At 46.2% G+C, this 24,712-nt stretch overlaps 1 protein-coding gene across 1 annotated transcript in view; it reads right to left on the minus strand.

The window, feature by feature from the left end:
• The window catches only part of LOC139267383 (lipoxygenase homology domain-containing protein 1-like), a 496,361-nt gene that overhangs the window by 377,849 nt on the left and 93,800 nt on the right, over window positions 1–24,712 (minus strand). Inside the window, exons 6-8 of the mRNA XM_070885678.1 lie at window positions 21,561–21,647; window positions 17,052–17,184; window positions 4,677–4,828 (exon numbers count right to left, since the gene is read on the minus strand). Coding sequence (XP_070741779.1) covers window positions 4,677–4,828; window positions 17,052–17,184; window positions 21,561–21,647 — 372 coding nt within the window. The remainder of the gene's footprint in view (window positions 1–4,676; window positions 4,829–17,051; window positions 17,185–21,560; window positions 21,648–24,712) is intronic.

The following is a 24,712-nucleotide window of genomic DNA, read 5'->3' on the forward strand; positions in this document are numbered from 1 at the left end:
ACCAGTGGTCAAGGTCAGTGAATGCATCTTTAATAGCCGTCTCCTACCAACTAGCCTCACATACTGCTCAATGCACGACTCTCCACCCCCAATCACTCACCTACCAACCATCTGTACCAATCATGAAGCACATCTCCCATTCCTAGCCACACCTCACTCCCTTGGAGGAGGCAGTGCAGAGCATTCTTGGCAAGAACATGCCTGAGCCCTTGGCCAGTGGCAGGGCTGAAAGGATACAAGACGCTGGTATCCTTATACGTTATCCCCCTTCTGGCATACACATCTTGCTTTCCCACAACACTACCCTTGTGCTTTCCTCATTGGACACACCCAGGAAATGCAGCCTGCCCTGCCAGTCGTTGTCCAAGAGAGGAGGATGAGGAGGAGGAGGAACAAGAAGAAGAAGTAGAAGAAGAATGATTTGACACTCCCAGCAACCAGCTCCTCATGGTCGACCAGCAAGGCCATTTTCAGTATCCCCCACTGAAATTCAGCAGCCTATCACCAGCCATGCTGCTGCCACTGGGGTAGCACTGCATAACATAATCAGTGGGATAGGCAAAGGCACACACAAGACTGTCACCAAGAGAATGCATAAGGGTGATGAGTTGATTTCTTGAAAGAAAACTTTCCAATCCAACGTTATATATCTATGGATAGATGTATAAAGTTGAATTGGGAAGTTTTCTTTGTGGTGACTTTTAATTCAGCACTATGGCCAAGAAGATGCTGTGATGGTCAGTAACAGAGGGAAGGTAAGGAGTGCGGCAAATGTTGAAAGGGTAATTGGGGTTGTGGTCACTGGGACCGCAGACAGATGATTCCATCCTGGATATCCCGGCCACAAAGGGGCTGTTTGGGATGCATCCTTACATCTGCTACCTCCTCTTCTGCTTGCTCCTCTGCTGTGTCTTCCTCTTCTTTCTGTGAGTGGATGCTGTAAATCTGAAATGACAGCATAAGATGTTAGAAATACTCAGCAGGTCAGGCAGCATCTCAACCGGAGACATAAACTCTGTTTCTCTCTCCACGGATGTTGCCTGACCTGTTGAGTATTTCCAACATTTTCTGTCTTCTCAGAGGCCTTCTTTTACCATCCAAGGCCTTGCAAGAATCCAGCAGTATGTCCTACACATTTAAAAAATCTTTAACATCTATTGCAGCAAGCTACCAATTCCATAAAATCTAAAAATCCTGTCCAAAAGCTTAAATGCAAACTTAGCTGAAAGATGTACTGACAGCGCCTCTGTCAGTCTGTTTGCACGCTGGGTTTCTCTGAAGTAGTTATGACCCAGCACTGAACTCAGCACTAGGGTCGAAGTTGGGCATGGTGATGTTAAGACATCACCAAACCACCTTTTCTTTTTGCAGGGCGCTACTATTTACTGGCAGCACTACGGGGACATCGAAAATGGTGGACGCCGCGGGACCCGCCATTTTTTGCCGGTAGCGGGTGGCGTAAATTCACTGAATTTTCAGTAGTTATTCTTGGTTTGTTAATCATGGAGCTATCATCATACAGGAAAAGGTGCACTCAATCAGTATACATATTCATTCAGGTGATGACAGCTGGCATAGTCATATCAGAGCAAAGAGGACTGATGTGTCGTCATGTGCTTGGGTGGTTATTGTGAAATATGCAGCAGGCCACAATTATTTTTGGCACCCCCACTGGCACATACGGGAAGACATCTGACTTGTCCAGGCACATGAATTGGCCTTTAGAAAACCTATGATAGGCTTTGTACCCCAGGATCGAATCGTCCATTCAGCTCCTTGAATAGCTGTGTGATGGCATAACAACATAAGAATTAGGAGCTGGAGTAGGCCATACGGCCCCTTAAGTCTGCTCCACCATTCAATAACATTATGGCTGATCTTCGATCTCAAATCCACTTTGCCACTCGAATCACATATACCTTGATTCACCATGAGTCCAAAAATCTATCCATCTCAGCCTTGAATATACCCAACAATTCAGCATCCACAGTCCTTTGGGGAAGAGAATTCCAAAGATTCACAACCCTCTGAGAGAAGAAATTCCTCCTCATCTCAGTTTTAAATGGCTGACCCCTTATCCTGAAACTATGCCCCTCGTTCTAGATGCTCCAGCCAGGGGAAAGAACCTCTCAATCTTACCTCTTAATTTCCCTCAGAACCTTATACATTTCAATGACATCACCTCTCATTCTTCTAAACTCCAGAGAGCATCGGTCCAATCTACTCAATCTCTTCTCAGAGGACAATCCTCTCATCCCAGGAATCAATCTCGTGAACCTTCATTACACTGCCTCTAAGACAGGTATATCCTTCCTCAGATCAGCACACCAAAATATTATGGATGCATTGGTTGTGATCTTCCAAAATTCTCCAGATTCTAGAACTGTCACAGCGGATTGGAAGGTAGCAAATGTAAGTGCGCTATTCAAGAAAGGAGGGAGACAGAAAACAAGGAACCACATCCCAGTTTGCCTGACATCAGTCATCGGGAAAAAGCTATAATCCATTATCAAGGAAGTGGTAAAACAGGCTACTTAGAAAATCATAATGTGATTCGGCAGAATCAACATGGTTTTATCATAGAAATTTACAGCACGGAAGGAGGCCATTTCAGGCTATCATGTCCATGCCGGCCGACCAAGAGCTATCCAGCCTAATCGCACTTTCCAGCTCTTGGTCCGTAGCCCTAAGGTCACGGCACTTTAAGTGCACATCCAAGTATCTTTTAAATGTGGTGCGGGTTCTTCACCGCCTGCTGTACCTTCATGCCAAACTTCAATGACTGATGTACCATGACACCCAGGTCTCGTTGCACCTCCCCTTTTCCTAATCTGTCACCATCCACTTTGGTGGCAAAGACAGAATATTATCTGAATGGTGACAAATGCCCGTTGGATAGCCTATACCCGGTGCTTAGTCATGCAGATCATGGGAGGGAGGACGGGTTGGAAGGGGTATGAGAAATCTCGGGGGCAGTGAGACTGACAATACTGTAGCAATGTGTAGGGTAGGTCCCATTGAGAAAACCTTTTAAAAATTGCTAGGAAACGTGCAAGCAAACTGCAGAAATTCAGCAAAAAAGTTTGGGGACTCTTCAGTGCCCAACTCTTCAGATACATCCAAATTAGGTGACGGAGAGCATGTTGCGCCTCTTATACCCGGGTGTAAATCAACGTCAATGTATTGGTGGTGTTAAAGCATGGCATTCCCATCAGCTGCACCAATGGATGGTGCTGTATGGGGGAGGGGGGAGAATTATGGAAATTAACGGTTGGTACAGGGCTTTGAAGGGTGCAAAGTGAAACCAGCCAAAAGAGCAAGGGAACTCATGCGTTGTAATGCTTCAATGCAAAAGCAGCAGAAATCACTTACACATGAGTTCTCCTACTAAAAATCAGTACTACGCAGCACATATGTCATATTTACAGCAAAAATACAAGGAAATACCAGGTCAGTGATTTCCACTGCCACTTGCATTACCATCCTACTTCAAACACCGTAGGTGTTTGTCTACAGCACCGTTGTAGTTAGTTAGTTTGCAGGTGCAGCAGGTAATCAGGAAGGCGAATGGAATGTTGGCCTTCATTGCGAGAGGGATGGAGTACAAAAGCAGGGAGGTCCTGTTGCAACTGTATAGGGTATTGGTGAGGCCGCACCTGGAGTACTGCGTGCAGTTTTGGTCACCTTACTTAAGGAAGGATACACTGGCTTTGGAGGGTGTACAGAGATGATTTACTAGGCTGATTCAGGAGATGAGGGGGTTACCTTATGATGATAGATTGAGTAGACTGGGTCTTTACTCATTGGAGTTCAGAAGGATGAGGGGTGATCTTATAGAAACATTTAAAATAATGAAAGGGATAGACAAGATAGAGGCAGAGAGGTTGTTTCCACTGGTAGGGGAGACTAGAACTAGGGGGCACAGCCTCAAAATACGGGGGAGCCAATTTAAAACCGAGTTGAGAAGGAATTTCTTCTCCCAAAGGATTGTGAATCTGTGAAATTCTCTGCCCAGGGAAGCAGTTAAGGCTAGCTCATTGAATGTATTCAAATCACAGATAGATAGATTTTTAACCAATAAGGGAATTAAGGGCTATGGGGAGCGGGCGGGTAAGTGGAGCTGAGTCCACGGCCAGATCAGCCATGATCTTGTTGAGTGGCGGAGCAGGCTCAAGGGGCTAAATGGCCTACTCCTGTTCCTAATTCTTATGTTCTTATGTTGACAGCACTCTTTTAAATTCACTCTCTTCCCTTGAGCTTCAGTTGTTTTTTATTAATTTGTGGGATGTTGGTGTCGCTGGCAAGACCAGCATTTACTGCCCATCCCCAGTTGAGAAGATCCTCCTTCTAGAATGACTGCATTCATGTGCTGAAGGTACTCCCACACTGCTGTTAAGTAAGTAGTTCCAGGATTTTGACCCAACAATGACAAAGGAACGGTGATATATTTCCAAGTCAGGATGGTGTGTGACTTGAAGGGCAACTTGGAGGTAGCAGTATTTCCCCCCTTAAATTAGCATTGGGGAAATGATGGGTAAATCACAAACATTGCAGCAACTCATTTTGCTCACTATAACAAAATTAATTCACAGAATTATACCTATTTACTGATAGTGGGAAAATACAGTATCTAGATAGTAAGATAATGTGTAGATTTTAAAATTCAAATTCCAAACCTGGCCTTTCCGAAACTTCAATGGATTATTTGATCTAATAAGCTGCCTTGAGCCTGTGTCACCTCTTTTGCCATATATGATAATGAAGATATTAGCATCTGTGCCACCATTCCAAAGATCTCCAGTTACAACAAGGATCTCATACTGAGTCACTAAAAGTAAAAGCTTAGATTAATGTCTTGCACATCAATGTTATTTCCATAACTTATTTACTGAATTAACATAAACTCTAACATTAGCACATAGACAAACTACAACTAATTTATCAATCATACTTATGCGTTAAGGAGGAACCAAAACGACAGTAAATTGTATTGATATACACTTTTCAGAGAAATGAGGAACAGATGCAAAGCCATGGGAGAGAGAGGTTAGGAGATGTGACTAAAAGGTTTTGTCAAAACATGAGTTAAAGGAAGATAGATAAGCAAAGAAGCAGAGGGATTTAGGAAGGGGATTCCAGAGTATGACTGAGATGGCTCAAAGCTGTGTCATTAATGAAGGGGGCGAAGGGAGTGGGATTGCACAGAAAGACAGAGCTTGAGAGTTGATGGGTGGAGGAGGGGGACACATGGCTGGAAGAGATAGGGAAGAACTAGGCCATGCAAGGATTTATAGACAAGGATAAGGGGCTAGATTTTACACTTTTGTGCAGATCGCCCAAAAATGGGCGTTATTTCCAGCGTGGGCGGTAAAAATGGGTTTTCAGATCGGCAGCTTCTCGTCCATTCTCAAAGCCCATAGTCTCCATTTTTGAAATTGGGCGTTACCGCGAGCGATATGAAATGGGCGGTAGCGTGAAATCTCTCTGACCTTCTGCCATAAAGTGTCACCATCCTTAGCAACGGCATGGCAACGCTCAATTCCCGCAATTCAGGAGGACATGCGCAGAAGAGGAGACAGAGAGAGAAGGAGCTCAGAGGGACTGAAGACATGTGTGGGTGTGGTGTGGCTGCTTTGGGAAAAGGGAGAGTTTAAAGCTTCAGAGCAAAGAGGGAAACAAAAGTTAGCTGTTGCCAGCCACATATTTGACCGAAGTTGCCTTATAATGGAGGGAGAAGAGGAGGCGTCACAGCACGCTGTGGAGACTGACGCTGGCGAGAGCAGTGAGCTGGAAGGCACATTGGAGGGCGCAAAAGAGCAAGGAAGTTCGAGGAGGAGGCAAATGCCTCCCTTCTGCAGGAGGTCAAGTTACGCTGGGATGATTTGACACAGGGAGGGCATGGGAAGCCCACCCCAAAAGCCTACCAAAGGTTATGGGCCGAGATAGCAGAGGTGGTCTCGTCGGCGACCAACGAGGTGCGTGAGGCAACCAATGCCGCAAACGATGGAACGACTTTGTGGGATCTGCAAGAGTAAGTATTACATTGATTCACATGTACCTATGTATTTATATAATTTGATTTGTAACAGTCATGAGTGATTATCAGCAGATGTGAGGTCTTGCACTTTTACCGGGAATGTTTTACTCAAAGTCTGCGGTCACGGTATACGTCTTTAGGTAAAGAATGATAATAATCATAATAATCATGATTACATCTGTCGGTTATATGTTTTATCAGTTTCTGTGACAGTACCAACAATGATATCACGCAATGATCTCATGCCATGACCTCATGCAATCTTGTCCTGTCAGCTTTTACAGAAGAAGCTATCGACAAAGAAGTCCGTGCAGAGGCGAACGGGTGGGGGGCCACCAGTCCCCAGCGACATCACTGTGATGGAGGAGCGAGTGGTCGCACTCGTGGGGAAGCACCCCCGGACAGCCACAGACGCATCTGCAGACCCTGAAGTGATGCTACGTGAGTAAAGCTGACACCATTGCGTCATGTAAAGTCTATAGATGCAACGCCCATTCATATCCGAACAATCATATCTGATAGATGATTTCTAAAAGGGTCATGGAAATAATGCTGGCCTAATGAAAATCATTGCAATGCACAATGTGTTGATGGTCATGAAATGTGATGTCTGCGATGATTTTGAGAGCAGTGGTGCTTTTATCGTGCATATGCTGTGTGCAGCGCTGGACTCACCTTGTCACCATGAGGGTCCTGACATTCCAGGTCCCGAACTTCATACTGACAAAGTGGAAGATGCCTGTGCATGAGTTCTTTTAACGCAAGGATGTGCGCATCACCCGCGCCATGACAGGAGCTGACGACTGCTGGACAGACCACTGCCGAATACGATCCATCATCAACATTAACATTGCCCCAAAGCAGAGGGGACAGCAGAAGCAATTCCGCAAAAAAGTTAATGCCGGGGCACTTAGAGACCCAGCTAAGAGAACCCGATATAGCCTATGCCTCACAGCCAATCTGGCGTGCCTTAATGACCAGCGGGAGGCGAGCAGCCAGTCGAGGAGGCGGGAGTTCGGAGCAGCGCGAGTCCGGAGTCGGAGAGAGGCCTATAAAGGCCAGCGGGAGGCAAGCAGCCAGTCGAGGAAGCGGGAGCTCGCAACAGAGCGAGTTCGGGGTCGGAGAGAGGCCAGCTTGTGCAGCTGCAGGGAGAAGGCAAAAAGAAGTAGAAAGAAATAGAAAGGTGACATCACAGCCAAGGAGGTAAGTGATTGGCTGGTGATTGGTAAGTAGTTTTTCTTTTTTCTTTTCTATATCAGTGAGTAACTTTTATCACTGATGTTGCTAATTTAAGTTAATCTAGGGGTTCAGTCATGGCAGGAGAGCTCGGACACGTGTTATGCTCCTCCTGTACTATGTGGGAAATCAGGAACGCTACGTCTGCGGGAAGTGTGTCCGCCTCCAGCTCCGCGGGATAGGGAATGGAAGACCAACAGGAAGGGCAGTACAAGGAAGGTAGTGCAGGGATCCTCTGCGGTCATCCCGCTGCAAAATAGTTACACCGCTTTGAGTACTGTTGAGGGGGATGACTCATCAGGGGGAGCAGCAGCAGCCAAGTTCATGGTACTGTGGTGCGGAACTGGAGCTGCGGGTGGATTCACTCTGGAGCATACACGATGCTGAGAATGACATGAATAGCACATTTAGTGAGTTGGTCTTACCGCAGGGTACACAGCCAGATAGGGAATGGAAGATCAACAGGAAGGGCAGTGCAAGGAAGGTAGTGCAGGGATCCTCTGCGGTCATCCCGCTGCAAAACAGATACACCGCTCTGAGTACTGTTGAGGGGGATGACTCATCAGGAGGGAGCAGCAGCAGCCAAGTTCATGGTACTGTGGCTGGCTCTCCTGCACAGGAGGGCAGGAAAAAAGTGGGAGAGCGATAGTGATAGGGGATTCAATTGTAAGGGGAATAGATAGGCATTTCTGCGGCCGCAACCGAGACTCCAGGATGGTATGTTGCCTCCCTGGTGCAAGGGTCAAGGATGTCTCGGAGCGGGTGCAGGACATTCTGAAAAGGGAGGGTGAACAACCAGTTGTCGTGGTGCATATAGGTACCAACGACATTGGTAAAAAACGGGATGAGGTCCTACGAGGCGAATTTAGGGAGCTAGGAGCTAAATTAAAAAGTAGGACCTCAAAAATAGTAATCTCAGGATTGCTACCAGTGCCACGTGCTAGTCAGAGTAGGAATCGCAGGATAGCTCAGATGAATACATGGCTTGAGCAGTGGTGCAGAAGGGAGGGCTTCAAATTCCTGGGACATTGGAACCGGTTCTGGGGGAGGTGGGACCAGTACAAACCGGACGGTCTGCACCTGGGCAGGACCGGAACCAAGGCCCAAGGGGGAGTGTTTGCTAGTGCTGTTGGGGAGGAGTTAAACTAACATGGCAGGAGGATGGGAACCTATGCAGGGAGACAGAGGGAAATAAAAAGGAGACAGAAGCAAAATATAGAAAGGAGAATAGTAAAAGTGGAGGGAAGAGAAACCCAAGGCAAAAAACAAAAAGGGCCACATTACAGCAAAATTCTAAAGGGGCAAAGTGTGTTAAAAAGACAAGCCTGAAGGCTCTATCCCTCAATGCGAGGAGTATTCGGAATAAGGTGGATGAATTAACTGCACAGATAGCACTTAACGGATACGATGTGATTGGCATCATGAAGACATGGCTCCAGAGGAACCAAGGCTGGGAACTCAACATCCAAGGGTATTCAGCATTTAGGAAGGATAGACAGAAAGGAAAAGGAGGCGGGGTGGCGTTGCTGGTTAAAGATGAAATCAATGCAATTGTAAGGAAGGATATTAGCCTGGATGGTGTGGAATCGGTATGGGTGGAGCTGCAGAATTCCAAAGGGCAGAAAACACTAGTGGGTGTTGTATATAGACCACCAAATAGTAGTAGGGAGGTTGGGGACAGCATCAAACAAGAAATAAGGGATGTGTGCAATAAAGGTACAGCAGTAATCATGGGCGACCTTAATCTACACATTGATTGGGCTAACCTAACTGGTAGCAATGCAGTGGAGGAGGATTTCCTGGAGTGTATTAGGGATGGTTTTCTATACCAATATGTCGAGGAACCAACCAGGGAGCTGGCCATCCGAGACTGGGTGATGTGTAATGAGAAGGGACTAATTAGCAATCTTGTTGTGCGAGGCCCTTTGGGGAAAAGTGATCATAATATGGTAGAATTCTTTATTAAGATGGAGAGTGACAAAGTTCATTCGGAAACTGGGGTCTTGAACTTAAGGAACGGTAACTTCGACGGTATGAAGCGTGAATTGGCTAGAATAGACTGGCAAACGATACTAAAAGGGTTGATGGTGGATAAGCAATGGCAAACATTTAAAGATCACATGGATGAACTTCAGCAAATGTACATCCCTGTCTGGAGTAAAAATAAAATTGAGAAGGTGGCTCAACCATGGCTAACAAAGGAAATTAAGGATAGTGTTAAAGCCAAGGAAGAGGCATATAAATTGGCTAGAAAAAGCATTAAACCTGAGGACTGGGAGAAATTTAGAATTCAACAGAGGAGGACTAAGGGTTTAATTAAGAGGGGGACAATAGAGTACGAGAGGAAGCTTGCAGGGAATATAAAAACTGACTGCAAAAGCTTCTATAAATATGTATAGAGAAAAAGATTCGTAAAAACAAATGTAGGTCCCTTGCAGTCGGATTCAGGTGAAATTATAATGGGGAACAAAGAAATGGCAGGCCAATTGAACCAATACTTCGGTTCTGTCTTCACGAAGGAAGATACAAATAACCTTCCGAAGGTACTAGGCAACAGTGGGTCTAGTGGAAAGGAGGAACTGAAGGATATCCTTATTAGGCAGGAAATTGTGTTTGGGAAATTGATGGGATTTAAGGCCGTTAAATCCTTAAGGCCTGATGGTCTGCATCTCAGAGTGCTCAAGGAAGTGGCCCGAGAAATAGTGGATGCATTGGTGATCATTTTCCAACAGTCTATCGACTCTGGATCAGTTCCCATGGACTGGAGGGTAGCTAACGTAACACCACTTTTTAAAAAAGGAGGGAGAGAGAAAACGGGTAATTATAGACCGGTTAGCTTGACATCAGTAGTGGGGAAAATGTTGGAGTCGATCATGAAGGACGAAATAGCAGCTCATTTGGAAAGCGGTGACAGGATCGGACCAAGTCAGCATGGATTTATGAAAGGGAAATCATGCTTGACGAATCTTCTGGAATTTTTTGAGGATGTAACTAGCAGAGTGGACAAGGGAAAACCAGTGGATGTGGTGTATGTGGACTTTCAGAAGGCTTTTGACAAGGTCCCGCACAAGAGATTGTTGTGCCAAATCAAAGTACATGGTATTGGGGGTAATATGCTGACGTGGATAGAGAACTGGTTGGCAGACAGGAAGCAGAGAGTCAGGATAAACGGGTCCTTTTCAGAATGGCAGGCAGTGACTAGTGGAGTGCCACAGGGCTCAGTGCTGGGATCCCACCTCTTTACAATATACATTAACGATTTGGATGAAGGAATAGAGTGTAATATCTCCAAGTTTGCAGATGACACTAAACTGGGTGGCAGTGTGAGCTGTGAAGAGAATGATAAGAGGCTGCAGGGTGACTTGGACAGGTTAGGTGAGTGGGAAAATGCATGGCAGATGCAGTAAAATGTGGATAAATGTGAGGTTATCCATTTTGGGGGGCAAAAACACGAAGGCAGAACATTATCTGAATGGCGGCAGACTAGGAAAAGGGGAGGTGCAACGAGACCTGGGTGTCATGGTTCATCAGTCACTGAAAGTGGGTACGCAGGTACAGCAGGTGGTAAAGAAGGCAAATGGTATGTTGGCCTTCATAGCTAGGGGATTTGAATATAGGAGCAGAGAGGTCTTACTGCAGTTGTACAGGGCCTTAGTGAGGCCTCACCTGGAATATTGTGTTCAGTTTTGGTCTCCTAGTCTGAGGAAGGACTTTCTTGCTATTGAGGGAGTGCAGCGAAGGTTCACCAGACTGATTCCAGGGATGGCTGGGCTGTCATATGAGGAGAGACTGGATCAGCTGAGCCTTTATTCACTGGAATTTAGAAGGATGAGAGGGGATCTCATAGAAACATAAAAGATTCTGACGGGACTGGACAGGTTAGATGTGGGAAAGAATGTTCCCGATGTTGGGGAAGTCCAGAACCAGGGGACATAGTCTTAGGATAAGGGGTAGGCCATTTAGGACTGAGATGAGGAGAAACTTCATCACTCAGAGAGTTGTTAACCTGTGGAATTCCCTGCCGCAGAGAGTTGTTGATGCCAGTTCACTGGATATATTCAAGAAGGAGTTAGATATGGCTCTTAAGGGGATCAAGGGGTATGGAGAGAAAGCAGGAAAGGCGTACTGAAGGAATGATCAGCCATGATCTTATTGAATGGCGGTGCAGGCTCGAAGGGCCGAATGACCTACTCCTGCACCTATTTTTCTATGTTTCTATGTTTCTATGACCCTGAGATGCTGAATGTCCACAACGCTTGGTCTGCCCTCCAGGCCACTATAACCAATGCCTGTGAAGAGACACTTGGTCACTCAACCAGAAAACATCAGGACTGGTTTAATGAAAATGATCAGAAGATCGAAGAACTAATAGATCGCAAGCGCAAAGCATTTCTCAGCCTCAAGCAACAACCCAACTCGGGAGCTGCAAAACAATATTACAGACGGCTCAAGGCTCAGGTCCAACAGAAAACCCGGGACCCAAAAAACAGGTGGTGGATGTAGAAAGCATAGGAGATACAACAACTGGCCGACAGCCACGATATGCGAAGATTCTTCACTGCAGTCAAGGCCACCTATGGTCCAAACTCCCAAGGCCCCACCCCACTCCTGGCCAAGAACGGGGAAACACTCATCAAGGACACCGAGGCTGTCAGGGCCCGATGAAAGTGCACTTTGAAGATCTCCTCAATCGAGACTCTGCCTTTGACTCGAGTGTTCTCGACTCCATCCTGCAGCATGTCACCCACCACCAACTCAGTGAAACTCCAACGTTGCACGAGGTAGGCAAAGCCATAAAACAGCTCAAAAATAACAAGGCAACAGGTGCGGATGGAATCCCTGCTGAGGCACTAAAGTGTGGTGAAGAGGCGCTGTTAGCGCGGATACATGACCTCATCTCTTCTCATCTGGAGGGAGGAGAGCATGCCGGGAGATCTCAGAGATGCAATGATTGTGACCATTTTTTAAAAAGGGGACAAGTCCGACTGCGGCAACTACAAGGGAATCTCACTGTTATCAGCCACTGGGAAAGTTGTCGCTAGAGTTCTCCTCAATCGTCTTCTCCCTGTGGCCGAGGAGCTTCTCCCAGAATCACAATGCGGATTTCGTCCCCTACGGGGCACAACGGATATGATCTTTGCAGCGCGACAGCTGCAAGAAAAATGCAGGGAGCAGCTCCAGCGCTTATACATGGCCTTTTTGGATTTTACAAAAGCCTTTGGCACTGTCAACCGTGAGGGTCTATGGAGCGTCCTCCGCCGTTTCGGATGCCCCGAACAGTTTGTCAACATCTTTCGCCTGCTTTACGATGACATGCAGGCCGTGATCCTTACCAACGGACCCATTACAGACCCAATTCACGTCCGGACCGGGGTCAAACAGGGCTGCGTCATCGCTCCAACCCTCTTCTCAATCTTCCTCGCCGCCATGCTCCACCTCACAATCAACAAGCTCCCCGCTGGAATGGAACTAAACTACAGAACCAGTGGAAAGCTGTTTAACCTACGCCGCCTCCAGGCCAGGTCCAAGATCACTCCAACCTCTGTCATTGAGCTGCAATGTGCTGATGATGCCTGCGTCTGCGCACAATTTGAGGCTGAACTCCAGGATATAGTCAATGTATTCACTGAGGCATATGAAAGCATGGGCCTTAAGCTTAACATCCGTAAGACAAAGGTCCTCCACCAGCCTATCCCTGCCGCACAGCACTGCCCTCCAATCATCAAGATTCACGGCGTGGCCCTCGACAACATGGACCATTTCCTGTAACTCGGGAGCCTCTTATCAACAAAGGCAGACATTGATGTGGAGATTCAACATCGCCTCCATTGCGCCAGTGCAGCCTTCGGCCGTCCGAGGAAAAGAGTGTTTGAAGACCAGGCCCTCAAATCTACCACCAAGCTCATGGTCTACAGGCTGTAGTAATACCCGCCCTCGTGTATGGATCTGAGGCATGGACGATGTATAGAAGGCACCTCAAGTCACTGGAGATATATCACCAACGATGTCTCTACAAGATCTTGCAAATCCCCTGGGAGGACAGGCGCACCAACATCAGTGTTCTCGACCAGGCTAACATCCCCAGTATTGAAGCACTGACCACACTCAATCAGCTTCGCTGGACAGGCCACATAGTTCGCATGCCAGATACCAGACTTCCTAAGCAAATGCTTTATGCGGAGCTCCTTCACGGTAAACGAGCCAAAGGTGGGCAGCGGAAACATTATAAGGACACACTCAAAGCCTCCCTGGTAAAGTGCAACATCACCACTGACACCTGGGAGACTCTGGCCGAAGACTGCCCGAGGTGGAGAAAGTGCATCCGGGAGAGCGTTGAGCTCTTCGAGTCTCAAAGCAAAGAGCATGAAGAGGTCAAGCGCAGACAGCGGAAGGAGCGCGCGGCAAACCAGCCCCACCCACCCCTTCCCTCGACGAATGTCTATCCCACTTGTAACAGAGTCTGTGGCTCTCATGTCGGACTGTTCAGCCATCAAAGAACTCACTTTGGGAGTGGAAGCAAGTCTTCCTCGATTCCGAGGGACTGCCTATGACTGATGACCTTGTCACACTAGCAGCCCCTTCTCCTCTAATAACCTAATTTGTGTCTTGCAGCTCAGCCAGCAGCACGGCCCCAGACAAGGCCACTGAGGTCAGAAGGTGGGGGCGCAGGGCAGGAGTCGGCGGACGATCCAACTGCATCTGGTGCTGAGGAGTTCCAATTCTCGCCCGTCAATTCTCTGGGTCTGTTCTCGACGGATGAGAGTGCGGACTTCGAAGAACCTGCATCGCCATGCTCCAGAAGCCATTCCACCCCAAGGCCATCTCGTGGTCTTCCGGTCATTCTCGCCTCCACTCCGCACCTCTCCACAGGACGGCGCCGACCCTGTAGAGGCCTCGTGGACGCGGCAGGTCTGTTCCACGAGCGCGACATGAAAGCGGAGAGATGGTACAGTTGTCCAGGAGGATTGCAAACATTGGTGACCAGCTCATCGAAGCATTGGAAGGGCATATCCCAACACCTGGCCACCATGACCGAGTTCATTCCGGAGTCTCTGGATGCGATAGCCAGGAACACTTCTGCCACAGGTCTCCCAGTGGTCCCCGAGTGCAGCACTCCACCCGTAGGTTCTGCACCACCACTGCGAATGACAGATGAGAGCAAGGAGCAAGATCCTGCTTCTGCATCAGAGAATGTTGCTCCCTCTGCACACCCCGCTCCCGTACCCGTACAACCAGCACATCTGCTTTCATCCCCCCCAATGAGGCACCGCCTGAGGAGCTCCTCGGCCAGGCGGCATGGAGCAAGGAGGGGAAGGGGTAGAGGTGGGGAGAAAGAAACTGAGGTACGTGTGCGCAGGTGATGGCTGTGTTATATCTTCATCTGTGTGTATGCAATTTGTTGCAATGTATGGAGGCTGGGGACCACGCTCCTGCTTTGCCTTTGTATTCTGTGTTGGTGGACATGTTGAACATGTGATTTATGTCAATGATGGAAAAAGTGGGATGTGGGCAGGGTTTGGGTGTTATTGGCTGTGATACTTATGATTTCAGACCAATGTTGGTATTAAACTTTTGTTATTGAATATAACCTTGTTGCTCATTGTCTCAGATAGCTGGACTGTTACACACCGGTGATTCCTTACCATGAAAGGGTTAAATACAACTTAACACCAATCAATGTAAACTTTAACTGGCACCAAGTTGATGGGCACCATTGATGTCTGAGCTGCACACACACAGCAGTGTGTCAGCATTGTCACTCACATCAGCGCTCTTTCAGGCAAATCTTTCTGATATCAGCTCCTCACGTAAGAGTAGGATTTAACAAATGCCAGCCACACCACTGGTGTTCATCCCAGTTAGTTCTAATTTTTGTGGGCGTTTTTTTGAGCGAGCGATATTCTGGGTGATATGTGTGCGAGGTGGTGAAATTGACGATGGCCGATCTCCATGGCCGCTAGTTTGGGTAAATATGCTCTTTACGACAAAAAACTGGGCGAGTGTTAATATTGAATCTCGGCATTAATTCCATGCAAAAGTAACACTGGGCGATATTATGGGCGTTGAATTCGGCTGTTCTGCTGATTCCGCCCAAAAAAAGTGTGGCCGGTAATATTTTCTCTCGCCGTTAAGCCCATTGGGAAAATAATGCTTGCCGATAAGTCTCCTAAAAAAGCCCGTCAGTTTCCATTTTGTGCCAAAATGGGCGATATCTGAGCGTTATACGTCATTTCAGCGGTAAAATGGGCATTAAGTGGGAGTTAAGTATGCAAAAAAAAGTAGAAGTTCTAGCCCAGAGAAATCCTTGAGCTACTTGCATTTGGAATTGGAGGTGAGGGATGAAGAGGCGGGAAAATGGAAAGAAAATGGTTTAAAAACAGGAAAAAAGTTGAATTTCTCACTCCTTTTAAACTATTACCTGTGCTAATTTCAGTTTGTTATGCTAGTTTTATGCAAATAATTGTAACATATTAACAAGTTTTGGTCAGTGATTCAATGGTATTAATACTAGCTTTAAATACTGTGTCAAAATCAAATCATACCTATGAAGAACAGAAATAAGTTCAGACAACGTTTAGAGAATTGCACTAGCATTACTAGATTTTAAAAGTTAGCAGTGGTCACCGCTACCAATACTGTCATGGACAGATGCAACTGCGACAGGTAGATTGGTGAGGATGAGGTCAAATAGTATTTTCCCTTGTGTCAGTTCTCTCACCACCTGCCGCAGGCCCAGTCTGACAGCTCTGTTCTTCATCACTCAGCCAGCTCGGTCAGTCGTGGTGCTACCGAGCCACTCTTCGTGATGTACATTGAAGTCCCCCACCCAGAGTATATTCAGTGCTCTTGCTACCCTCAGTGCTTCTTCCAAGTGGTGTTCATCGTGGAGGAGTATTGATTCATCATCTGAGGGAAGGCAGTAGGTGGTAATCAGCAGGAGGTTTCCTTGCCCATGTCTGACTTGATGCCGTGAGGACTCTCAGGGCCTCTCCCTCCTTACTGTATTCTGACAGAGGGGAGTAGAAGCTTTCTCTCACTGTTCCCCTTCCATCCCAAATTCATTTTGGGGCGTGTCTGGAGGCATTCGGGCATAGATTCCATTCTGGGCCGCATGTGGACCCAACCAGACGTACCATTGAGGAAGTGACCAACAAGTAAATTTGCCCACTTTTTCCTCTTTGGAAAGGCAATCCTGTGGAACCCCCTCTCAGAGCAGCAAGATGCCAGTCTGCATGGGGGACTGCTCTGCTGAGTGCATGTCCCTCTATTGCTGCTACTGGCACAGATGCCCATTCCCAATATGTTAATTACCTATTATAAGGATTTGGGATGGGATTATGATGGGATCAGAAAGGTGGATGGAATTTCTAGGTTGAGATATTTATTTTGCTTTGTCTTTAATGAGGTTTTACCAGTCAATTCTTTATTTAATATGAGAGGAATAGTCAACAGTATTATAAATACAATGAAATATAGAGGCCTGAATTTTCAAGTTATATTGTAAGATTGGCATCAGTGCGATGCAAAGATCACATTGCACCACCATCAGATATGCATTATAACTAGGATATAATATTCAGTCATAACACACTATCACTAAGAGCACTTAGGAAAAGTTATAAATGCATTACTTTTAAAAACAGTTAGTTAAGTTCCTGGTCAGTAAAACAGTTAGTAGGGTTGATAAACCAACAAAACCTGCCTCCTGGACATGTGCAAAAAAATCCATGACAAACACACCCTTAAAAAAGAACTGCTTCTTCTCAGAAAAACTTACCTGGGAAAACATCTTTACCATTCTCCATAACAGGCACTTCTCTGCAGATCTCGCCATCATCTTGATTCCGGTCCATCCAGCTATTAACAGCAAAGTGGTACTCTTTACGTGAGGTAATATTCTGTAAATGGATCTAAAACATACCAACAGAAAGATACAGTAAGCTTAGATACACAAACACAAAATTAAGCCCATCACAAATTTCTGCTTAAAATATGTGTTTTTTAAGCTGGAATAGTTGATGCATTCTCAACGAGAGGTTGTGAGTGGCATATGCTTCCTGTTTTTCCCAAAAGTTCCCTCATAAATACAACTCCTACTGGAATTTTATAGAGAAGCATTGATAGAAATCATAGAGGAGTCCAAAGCTCATGTACTTCCATCCTTCTGCTGAAGCAGAGTTTATGGTGACAAGTGGTCCTTATGAAAAGTATGGGGAGAGGAAATAGGGAGAGACAAAAGGGAGAAAGAAAATTTAAAAATGCTAATTTTTCATCAGTCTACAATATATATTCAAAAGAGCAGGTTAATATTTGGACCCATCGGGAAGGAAGCGGGGTCGGAGGGGATAAGTTGTTCTCATTTTAACTGCAGCTTCTCACCCTGGTTAGCTGGATACATGTTGTGGGAAACTAACTCCCCGACTACAGATGTGCCATGAGGGACATCTGTATTTGTTTTTGCAAAGTAATTTTTTGATTTAACTTGGTTCAGTTCATTCTTCACAATAAAGAAAGGTGATAGAGATCTTGAGACAGATTTGACATATGGAAGAGACTTTCCCTCATTACTGCTTCTTTTGGGTTCATGAAGATAGACATGAATAGCTAAGGATTAAGTGGCTAAACAAAAGCTAATTTATTAGTTTGTGGCTGGGAATTTCCTTGGTGCTGCTCTCGATACGGCGCGTCAAACCCAAGAAAAATGTATGGAGCAGCACCAGCCTCTGTACATGGCCTTCTTTGACCTCACAAAAGCCTTCGACTCTGTCAACCGACAGGGATTATGGAATGTCCTCCTCAAATTCGGCTGTCCTCAAAATTTGTCACCATCCTCCGCCTGCTTCACGATGACATGCAAGCCGTGATCCTTACCAACGAATCCACCACAGACCCAATACAACTGCAGACCTGGGTCAAGCAAGGCTGTGTCATTGCACCAACACTCTTCTCTATCTTTCTTGCTGCAATGCTTCATCTAACCTCCGAAAAGCTCCCCCGCTGGAGTGAAGCTAATCTACAGGACGAATGGGAAATTGTTCAACCTCCCTCGCCTCCAGTCAAGTACCAAGGTTGTCCCAACCTCTGTCATTGGATTAGAGTATGTGGGCGACATTTTCGTTTGCACACATTCAGAGGCCGTACTCCACACCATCGTTGGCACCTTCACCAAAGCATACGTGAGTCTGGGTCTTACATTAAGCATTCGTAAGACAAAGGTACTCTACCAACCTGCCCCGCCTCACAGTACTGCCCCGATCATCAAACTCCATGACAAGACCTTGGACAGTGTGGACCACTTCCTATACCTTGGGAGCCTCTTGTCAGCGAGGGCAGATATCGATGACGAAACCCAACACCGCCTTCAGAGTGCCAGTGCAACCTTTGGTCGCCTGAAGAAATGAGTGTTCAAAGACCAAGATCTCAAACCCGGCACCAAGCTCGTGGTCTACAGAGCAGTAGGGATACCCACCCTCCTTTATGCTTCAGAGACATGGACAATGTACAGTAGGCACCTCAAAGCACTGGATGTGTACCACCAACGTTACCTTCACAACATTCTGCAAATCCTTTGAAAGGATAGGCATATCAACGTCAGTATTCTCTCTCAGGCCAACATCCCCAGCATCGAAGCATTGATCACGCTCAATCAGCTCTGATGGGCGGGCCACATAGTCCGCATGCCTGATACAAGACTCCAGAAACAGGCATTCTACTTCGAGCTCTGTCACAACAAGGAGGGCAGAGAAAATTCTTCAAGGACACTCTCAAAGCCTCCCTGAAAAAAATGTAACATCCCCACTGACTCTTGGAAATCCCTGGCCCATGACCGCTCAAAGTGGAGAAGAAGCATTCGGTAAGGCATCAAACACTTTCAGTCTCTTCATCGGAAGCACGCGGTGGTCAAGTACAAACAGCAGAAGGTGCGTACGACAAACCAATCACATCACCCACCTGTCCCTTCAACCACCACCTGCCCCACATGTGACAGATCCCGCATTGGATTCATCAGCCACGTTAGAACTCATGTTAGTGTGGAAGCAAGTCATCCTCAACTCTGAGGGACTGCCTAAGAAGAAAGAGCACCTGTAAGGAAATTTTCCGACTATGTTACGAGCATTAATATTACTGATAGTTGACAAAGTCTCATAACTTGAAAAATTATTTTTGAATATCTGAGTTGTATGTTAATCTTTTTGTTCTAAGTGAAATTTGTGTCTTCATTTCTTGCTATTGTCTAATTGTAATATTTAATGAACCTGATTTGTAGTTTATTCTTCTGCTATCCAAAAACTAGAAATGGCTTGTGTCAATTCAATAAGCTATTATAGTAACAAGGGTTTCTACTCAACTCCTATGCAATAATGGAGTATAAAAGTAGGGAAGTCCTGCTACAACTGTACAGGGTATTGATGAGACCATACTTAGAATTTGCTTATGATCCAAAGATGGGTGGGAACGCAAGTTGTGAGGAGGACACAAAAAATCTGCAAACGAATATAGACAGGGTAAGTGCTAAGTGAGTGGGCAAACATTTGGCAGATGGAATATAATGTGTGAAATTGTGAGGTTATCCACTTTGTCAGGGAAAATAAAAAAGCAAATTATTATTTAAATGGAAAGAGATTACAAAATGCTGTAGTCCAGAGGGACTTGGCGGTTCTTGTGCATGAAACACAAAAAGTTAGTATGCAGATACAGCAAGTAATCAGGAAGGCAAATGGAATGTTGGCCTTTATTGCAAGGGGAATAGAGTATAAAAGCAGGGAAGTCCTGCTACAACTGTACAGGGTCATCATCATCATAGGCAGTCCCTCGAAGTGAGGATGACTTACTTCCACGCCAAAAAGGGATGAGTTCACAGGTGTTTCAATGTTTCAGTTCCCAAACTAATATTCCAGATCCCGAACTACATCTTGAAGGGTGGAAGATGCCTGGGCATGGATTTTTTTAACGTGTGGTGGCCGTTGCACACCAGCCACCACACGGGCTTGACAGAGCTAGGGTCTTGGTCCAGTGGCAAGGATTAACCAAGACGACTGGAGACCAGTTCTGCTGCACGGACCCAGAGCACACACATATCAGTGTGGGCTGGCCCGTGCTGCCCTTGGGCCCTCGCCTCCTCTGAGCCCCGAACTCACACCTCTCCTGGGCCCCGACCAACTCTATCTACAAACTCTTGCCGCTCCTTCGCCCCTCCTGCTGTACCTGCCGCACTGCAATCAGCGATCTTGCTTCGCAGCCGTCGCCCTCCTGCAAAGCACACGTTGCTCCCTGCAATGGCATGTCGTCACACGTTGCTCCCTCCAATGGCCCCGGCCTGCTGATGTCTTGGTTGGTGAGGTCACATCTGGAGTACTGTGTACAGTTTTCATCTCCCTATTTAAGGAGGGATATACTTGCATTGGAGGCAGTTCAGAGTAGGTTCACTAGGTTGATTCCTGAGATGAAGGGGTTGACTTATGAAGAAAGGTTGGGCAGGTTGGGCCTATACTCCTTGGAATTTAAAAGAATGAGAAATAATCTTATTGAAACATATAAGATACTGAGGGGGCTCGACAAGGTAGATGCAGAGAGGATGTTTCCACTCGTGGGGGAATCTAGAACTAGGGGGCATAGTTTAAGAATAAGGCGTTGCCCATTTAGAACTGAGGAGGAATTTCTTCTTTCAGAGGGTGGTAAATCTGTGGAATTCTCTGCCCCAGAGAGCTGTGGAGGCTGTGCCATTGAATATATTTAAATTGGAGATAGACAGATTTTTGAATGATTCAAGGGAGCGGGCAGGGAAGTGGAACACAACCCAATATCATATCAGCCATGATCTTATTAAATGACAGAGCAGGCTCGAGGGACCAAATGGCCTACTCCTGCTATTTCTTATGCTCTTATGCTAACAATACAGAACCAGATACTGTTCCCATAAAGTCACATTCCATTTTGTCCCACATAAAGGAATGATCTTTGGTGCAAGAACAAGAGAAATTACAGAATAAAGCCTACAAGCATAACAGTTCTGTTCTTTTGTCAGCATTCATCTGAGCCTGGGGTTGAAAAGGTGAAGTTGCAGATCTCCCCACTTTATATTCATGCTAATAACAGTGTACAAAGGAAAATATGTCCTATATATTATAGGTAACATTTACATAATGCAAATGTTAACTGATCCAATATTATTCTTCTCAAAAGTATTTTGTCAACACATGTACTCCCTTTCAAATTCATTACTCTTTGTTCTACTGTATGAATGCGAAAAACAAAATAAGTAAGTTTGTTCATTCAGTGCCCTTACCGATTCACAGTGCCACCCTGGGAATTCACCGGCGTTGTTGTGTCCAATACGGATTTTATATAAGTTGCCAATATTCCTTGTGTTTACCTAATATATAAATAAATAAATTGTTCTCATTCCTCTTTGTTTTCATTCTTACAGAACACATTGCATTTCCAATTTGAACTTGAATAAATTATATAAAAAAACAGTACTGCCTAGGTAGGAAAGCAAAATACTGCGGATGCTGGAATCTGAAATAAAAACAGAAAACGCTGGAAATCTCAGCGAGTCAGGCAGCATCTGTGGAAAGAAAGAGAGTTAACGCTTCAGGTCGATGACCCTTCGTCAACAAACATTCACTATAAGCCCACTGACTCCCACAGCTACCTGGACTACACTTCCTCCCACCCCGCATTATGTAAGGACTCCATTCCATTCTCCCAGTTTCTCTGTCTCCGTCTCATCTGCTCTAAAGATGCCACCTTCCACACTAGTGCCTCTGATATGTGTTCCTTTTTCCTCAGCCGAGGATTCCCCTCCACCGTGGTTAACATGGCCCTCGACCGTGTCCATTCTATTTCCTGCACCTCTGCTCTCATCCCTTCCCCTCCCTCTCAGAACCATGACAGGGTTCCCCTTGTCCTCACCTTTCACCCCACCAGCCTCCATGTTCAACGGATCATTTTCCGCCATTTCTGCCACCTCCAGCGTGATTCCACCACCAATCACATCTTCCCCTCCCCTCTTAGCATTCCGAGGAGACCGCTCCCTCCGCGACACCCTGGTCCACTTTCCAGTCACCCCCAGCAGCCCCTCACCTTCACACGGCACCTTGCCATGCAAGCGCAGGAGATGCAACACCTGCCCTTTTACCTCCTCACTTCCCACTGTCCAGGGCCCTAAATACTCCATCCAGGTGAAACAACGATTTACTTGTACTTCTTTCAATTTAATATACCGTATTCGCTGCTCACGATGTGGTCTCCTCTACATTGGGCAGACCAAATGTAGATTGGGTGACCGCTTTGCGGTCGCCTGTCACTTTAATTCTCCGCTCCACTCTTACTCTGACCACTCTTTCTTCAGCTTCCTACACTGTTCTCAGACGGTATTACTACAGCCCGGTAGACCGTTTGAGGAAAAGAGTGTTTGAAGACCAGGTCCTCAAATCTACCACGAAATTCATGGTCTACATGAATTAATACCCGCCCTCCTGTATGGATCTGAGGCATGGACGATGTATCACCAACGATGTCTCTGCAAGATCCTGCAAATCCCCTGGGAGGACAGGCGCACCAACACACGCAATAGTCCTCGTCCAGGCTAACATCCCCAGTATTGAAGCACTGACCACACTCGATCAGCTTCACTGTGCAGGCCACATAGTTCGCATGCCAGATACGAGATTCCCGAAGAAAATGCTTTATGCGGAGCTCCTTCATGGTAAACGAGCCAAAGGTGGGCAGCGGAAGCGTTGCAAGGACACCCTCAAAGCCTCCCTGGTAAAGTACGACATCACCACTGACACCTGGGAGACCCTGGCCAAAGACCGCCCGAGGTGGAGAAAGTGCACCCGGGAGGGCGCTAAGCTCTTCGAGTCTCAACGCAAAGAGCGTGAAGACAGCGGAAGGAGCATGCGGCAAACCAACCCCACCCACCCCTTCCCTCGACAAATGTCTGTCCCACCTGTAACAGGGTCTGTGGCTCTCGCTTTGGACTATTCAGTCACCAAAGAACTTACTTTGGGAGTGGAAGCAAGTCTTCCTCGATTCTGAGGGACTGCCTATGATGATGATGATGATGACACTGTTCTAATGAAGCTCAGCGCAAGCTCGAAGAACATCACCTCATCTTTCATTTAGGCACTTTACAACCTTCTGGACTCAACATCGAGTTCAACAATTTCGGACCATAAACTCTGCCCAAATTTTACTCCCTTTCCCCCCCTGATCTTATGTATTTTTTTTCTCTCTCTGTTTCCCATAGCAGCTGGTAATTATTCCATCATTCACAATCTATCTAAACTCATCTTTTTCTAACTTCTGCCATTACCATCTCAAGTTGTACTATCATCCCTTTTGTCTCTCTAATCTCTCCTGTCTTCCACCCTATCACAGATCTTATCTTTTATTCTTTCCTTCCCTCCCCTTTTCAGTGCCCCTTAAGAATCTGTTACTTTCGAACTTTCGCCAGTTCTGACGAAGGGTCATCCGACCTGAAACGTTAATTCTGGTTCTCTCCACAGATGCTGCCTGACCCGCTGAGATTTCCAACATTTTCTGTTTTTATTACTGTCTAGGTACTGTTGTATATTCAGCTAGTAGAGGACTTTCTGGGTCCAAGTTCTGGATCAAATCTTAGGCTGGTCTGAAATGCTGACATCTATCAAGATCAATGGAACCACTGTGATGTGCTTCTCCTGTATCCCATAGGCTGAAGAGGGAAGAGGAAATATTGGCCTCTGCCACCTAGTAATCCAGATACTTTCTAAAACTTTATAGATAATGTATATTATTAATTGTACAGCAAATGTTAAACAATTCTTTAATGCCCCTTTACAGATGAATACGGCCGACTGCAGATGGACTTGCCTTGGGGATGGGCAGGCAGATTGCACCAGATTGCATTTCTCAATGCCTCAGATAACCCAGATTTATTGGGCTGAGGTTTTCATATGGCTTGGTTGCACCCCTGTGCAGGGCTATGTGCTGGGAAATGGGAGCAGAAACAAAAGCACAGCTGCAGTCCTGAGAGACTGGTTGCTGGCTTCAGAACCTTCTGGCTACTTTTGGTGAAAGATCACTTGAAAAGCTGTAAGGAAAAGTAAGGCTGTTTGGAAAAACATTTCAGATCGCCCTTGCACCTTCAGACTGAGCAGTCGAGGATGGAAGGCCCACTTCCAGCTTCTCTGGGGACACCTGGAAATGTGTGCCTTTCTGCTAAAACCATAGAAAGATGAGGTGCAAGACGTAGCACATCCTCCTCAGCCTCATTTCTTTCGAAAGATTTGGTAGGCCGTGGTCTGCCCCTTTGTGAAGCAACATGAAAAGTGCTACTTTTTTCCCCCAGCCTTTTCACCCAAGGAATAGGTATCACCGGGAAGCTGTCCCCAGGAAAATTGTCCCCAGATAGTTTAACGAGCAGCAGATAAATGGCAAATGCAGATAAAT

The sequence above is a fragment of the Pristiophorus japonicus genome, chromosome 1 (assembly GCF_044704955.1).
Source record: "Pristiophorus japonicus isolate sPriJap1 chromosome 1, sPriJap1.hap1, whole genome shotgun sequence".
NCBI lineage: Eukaryota > Metazoa > Chordata > Chondrichthyes > Pristiophoridae > Pristiophorus > Pristiophorus japonicus.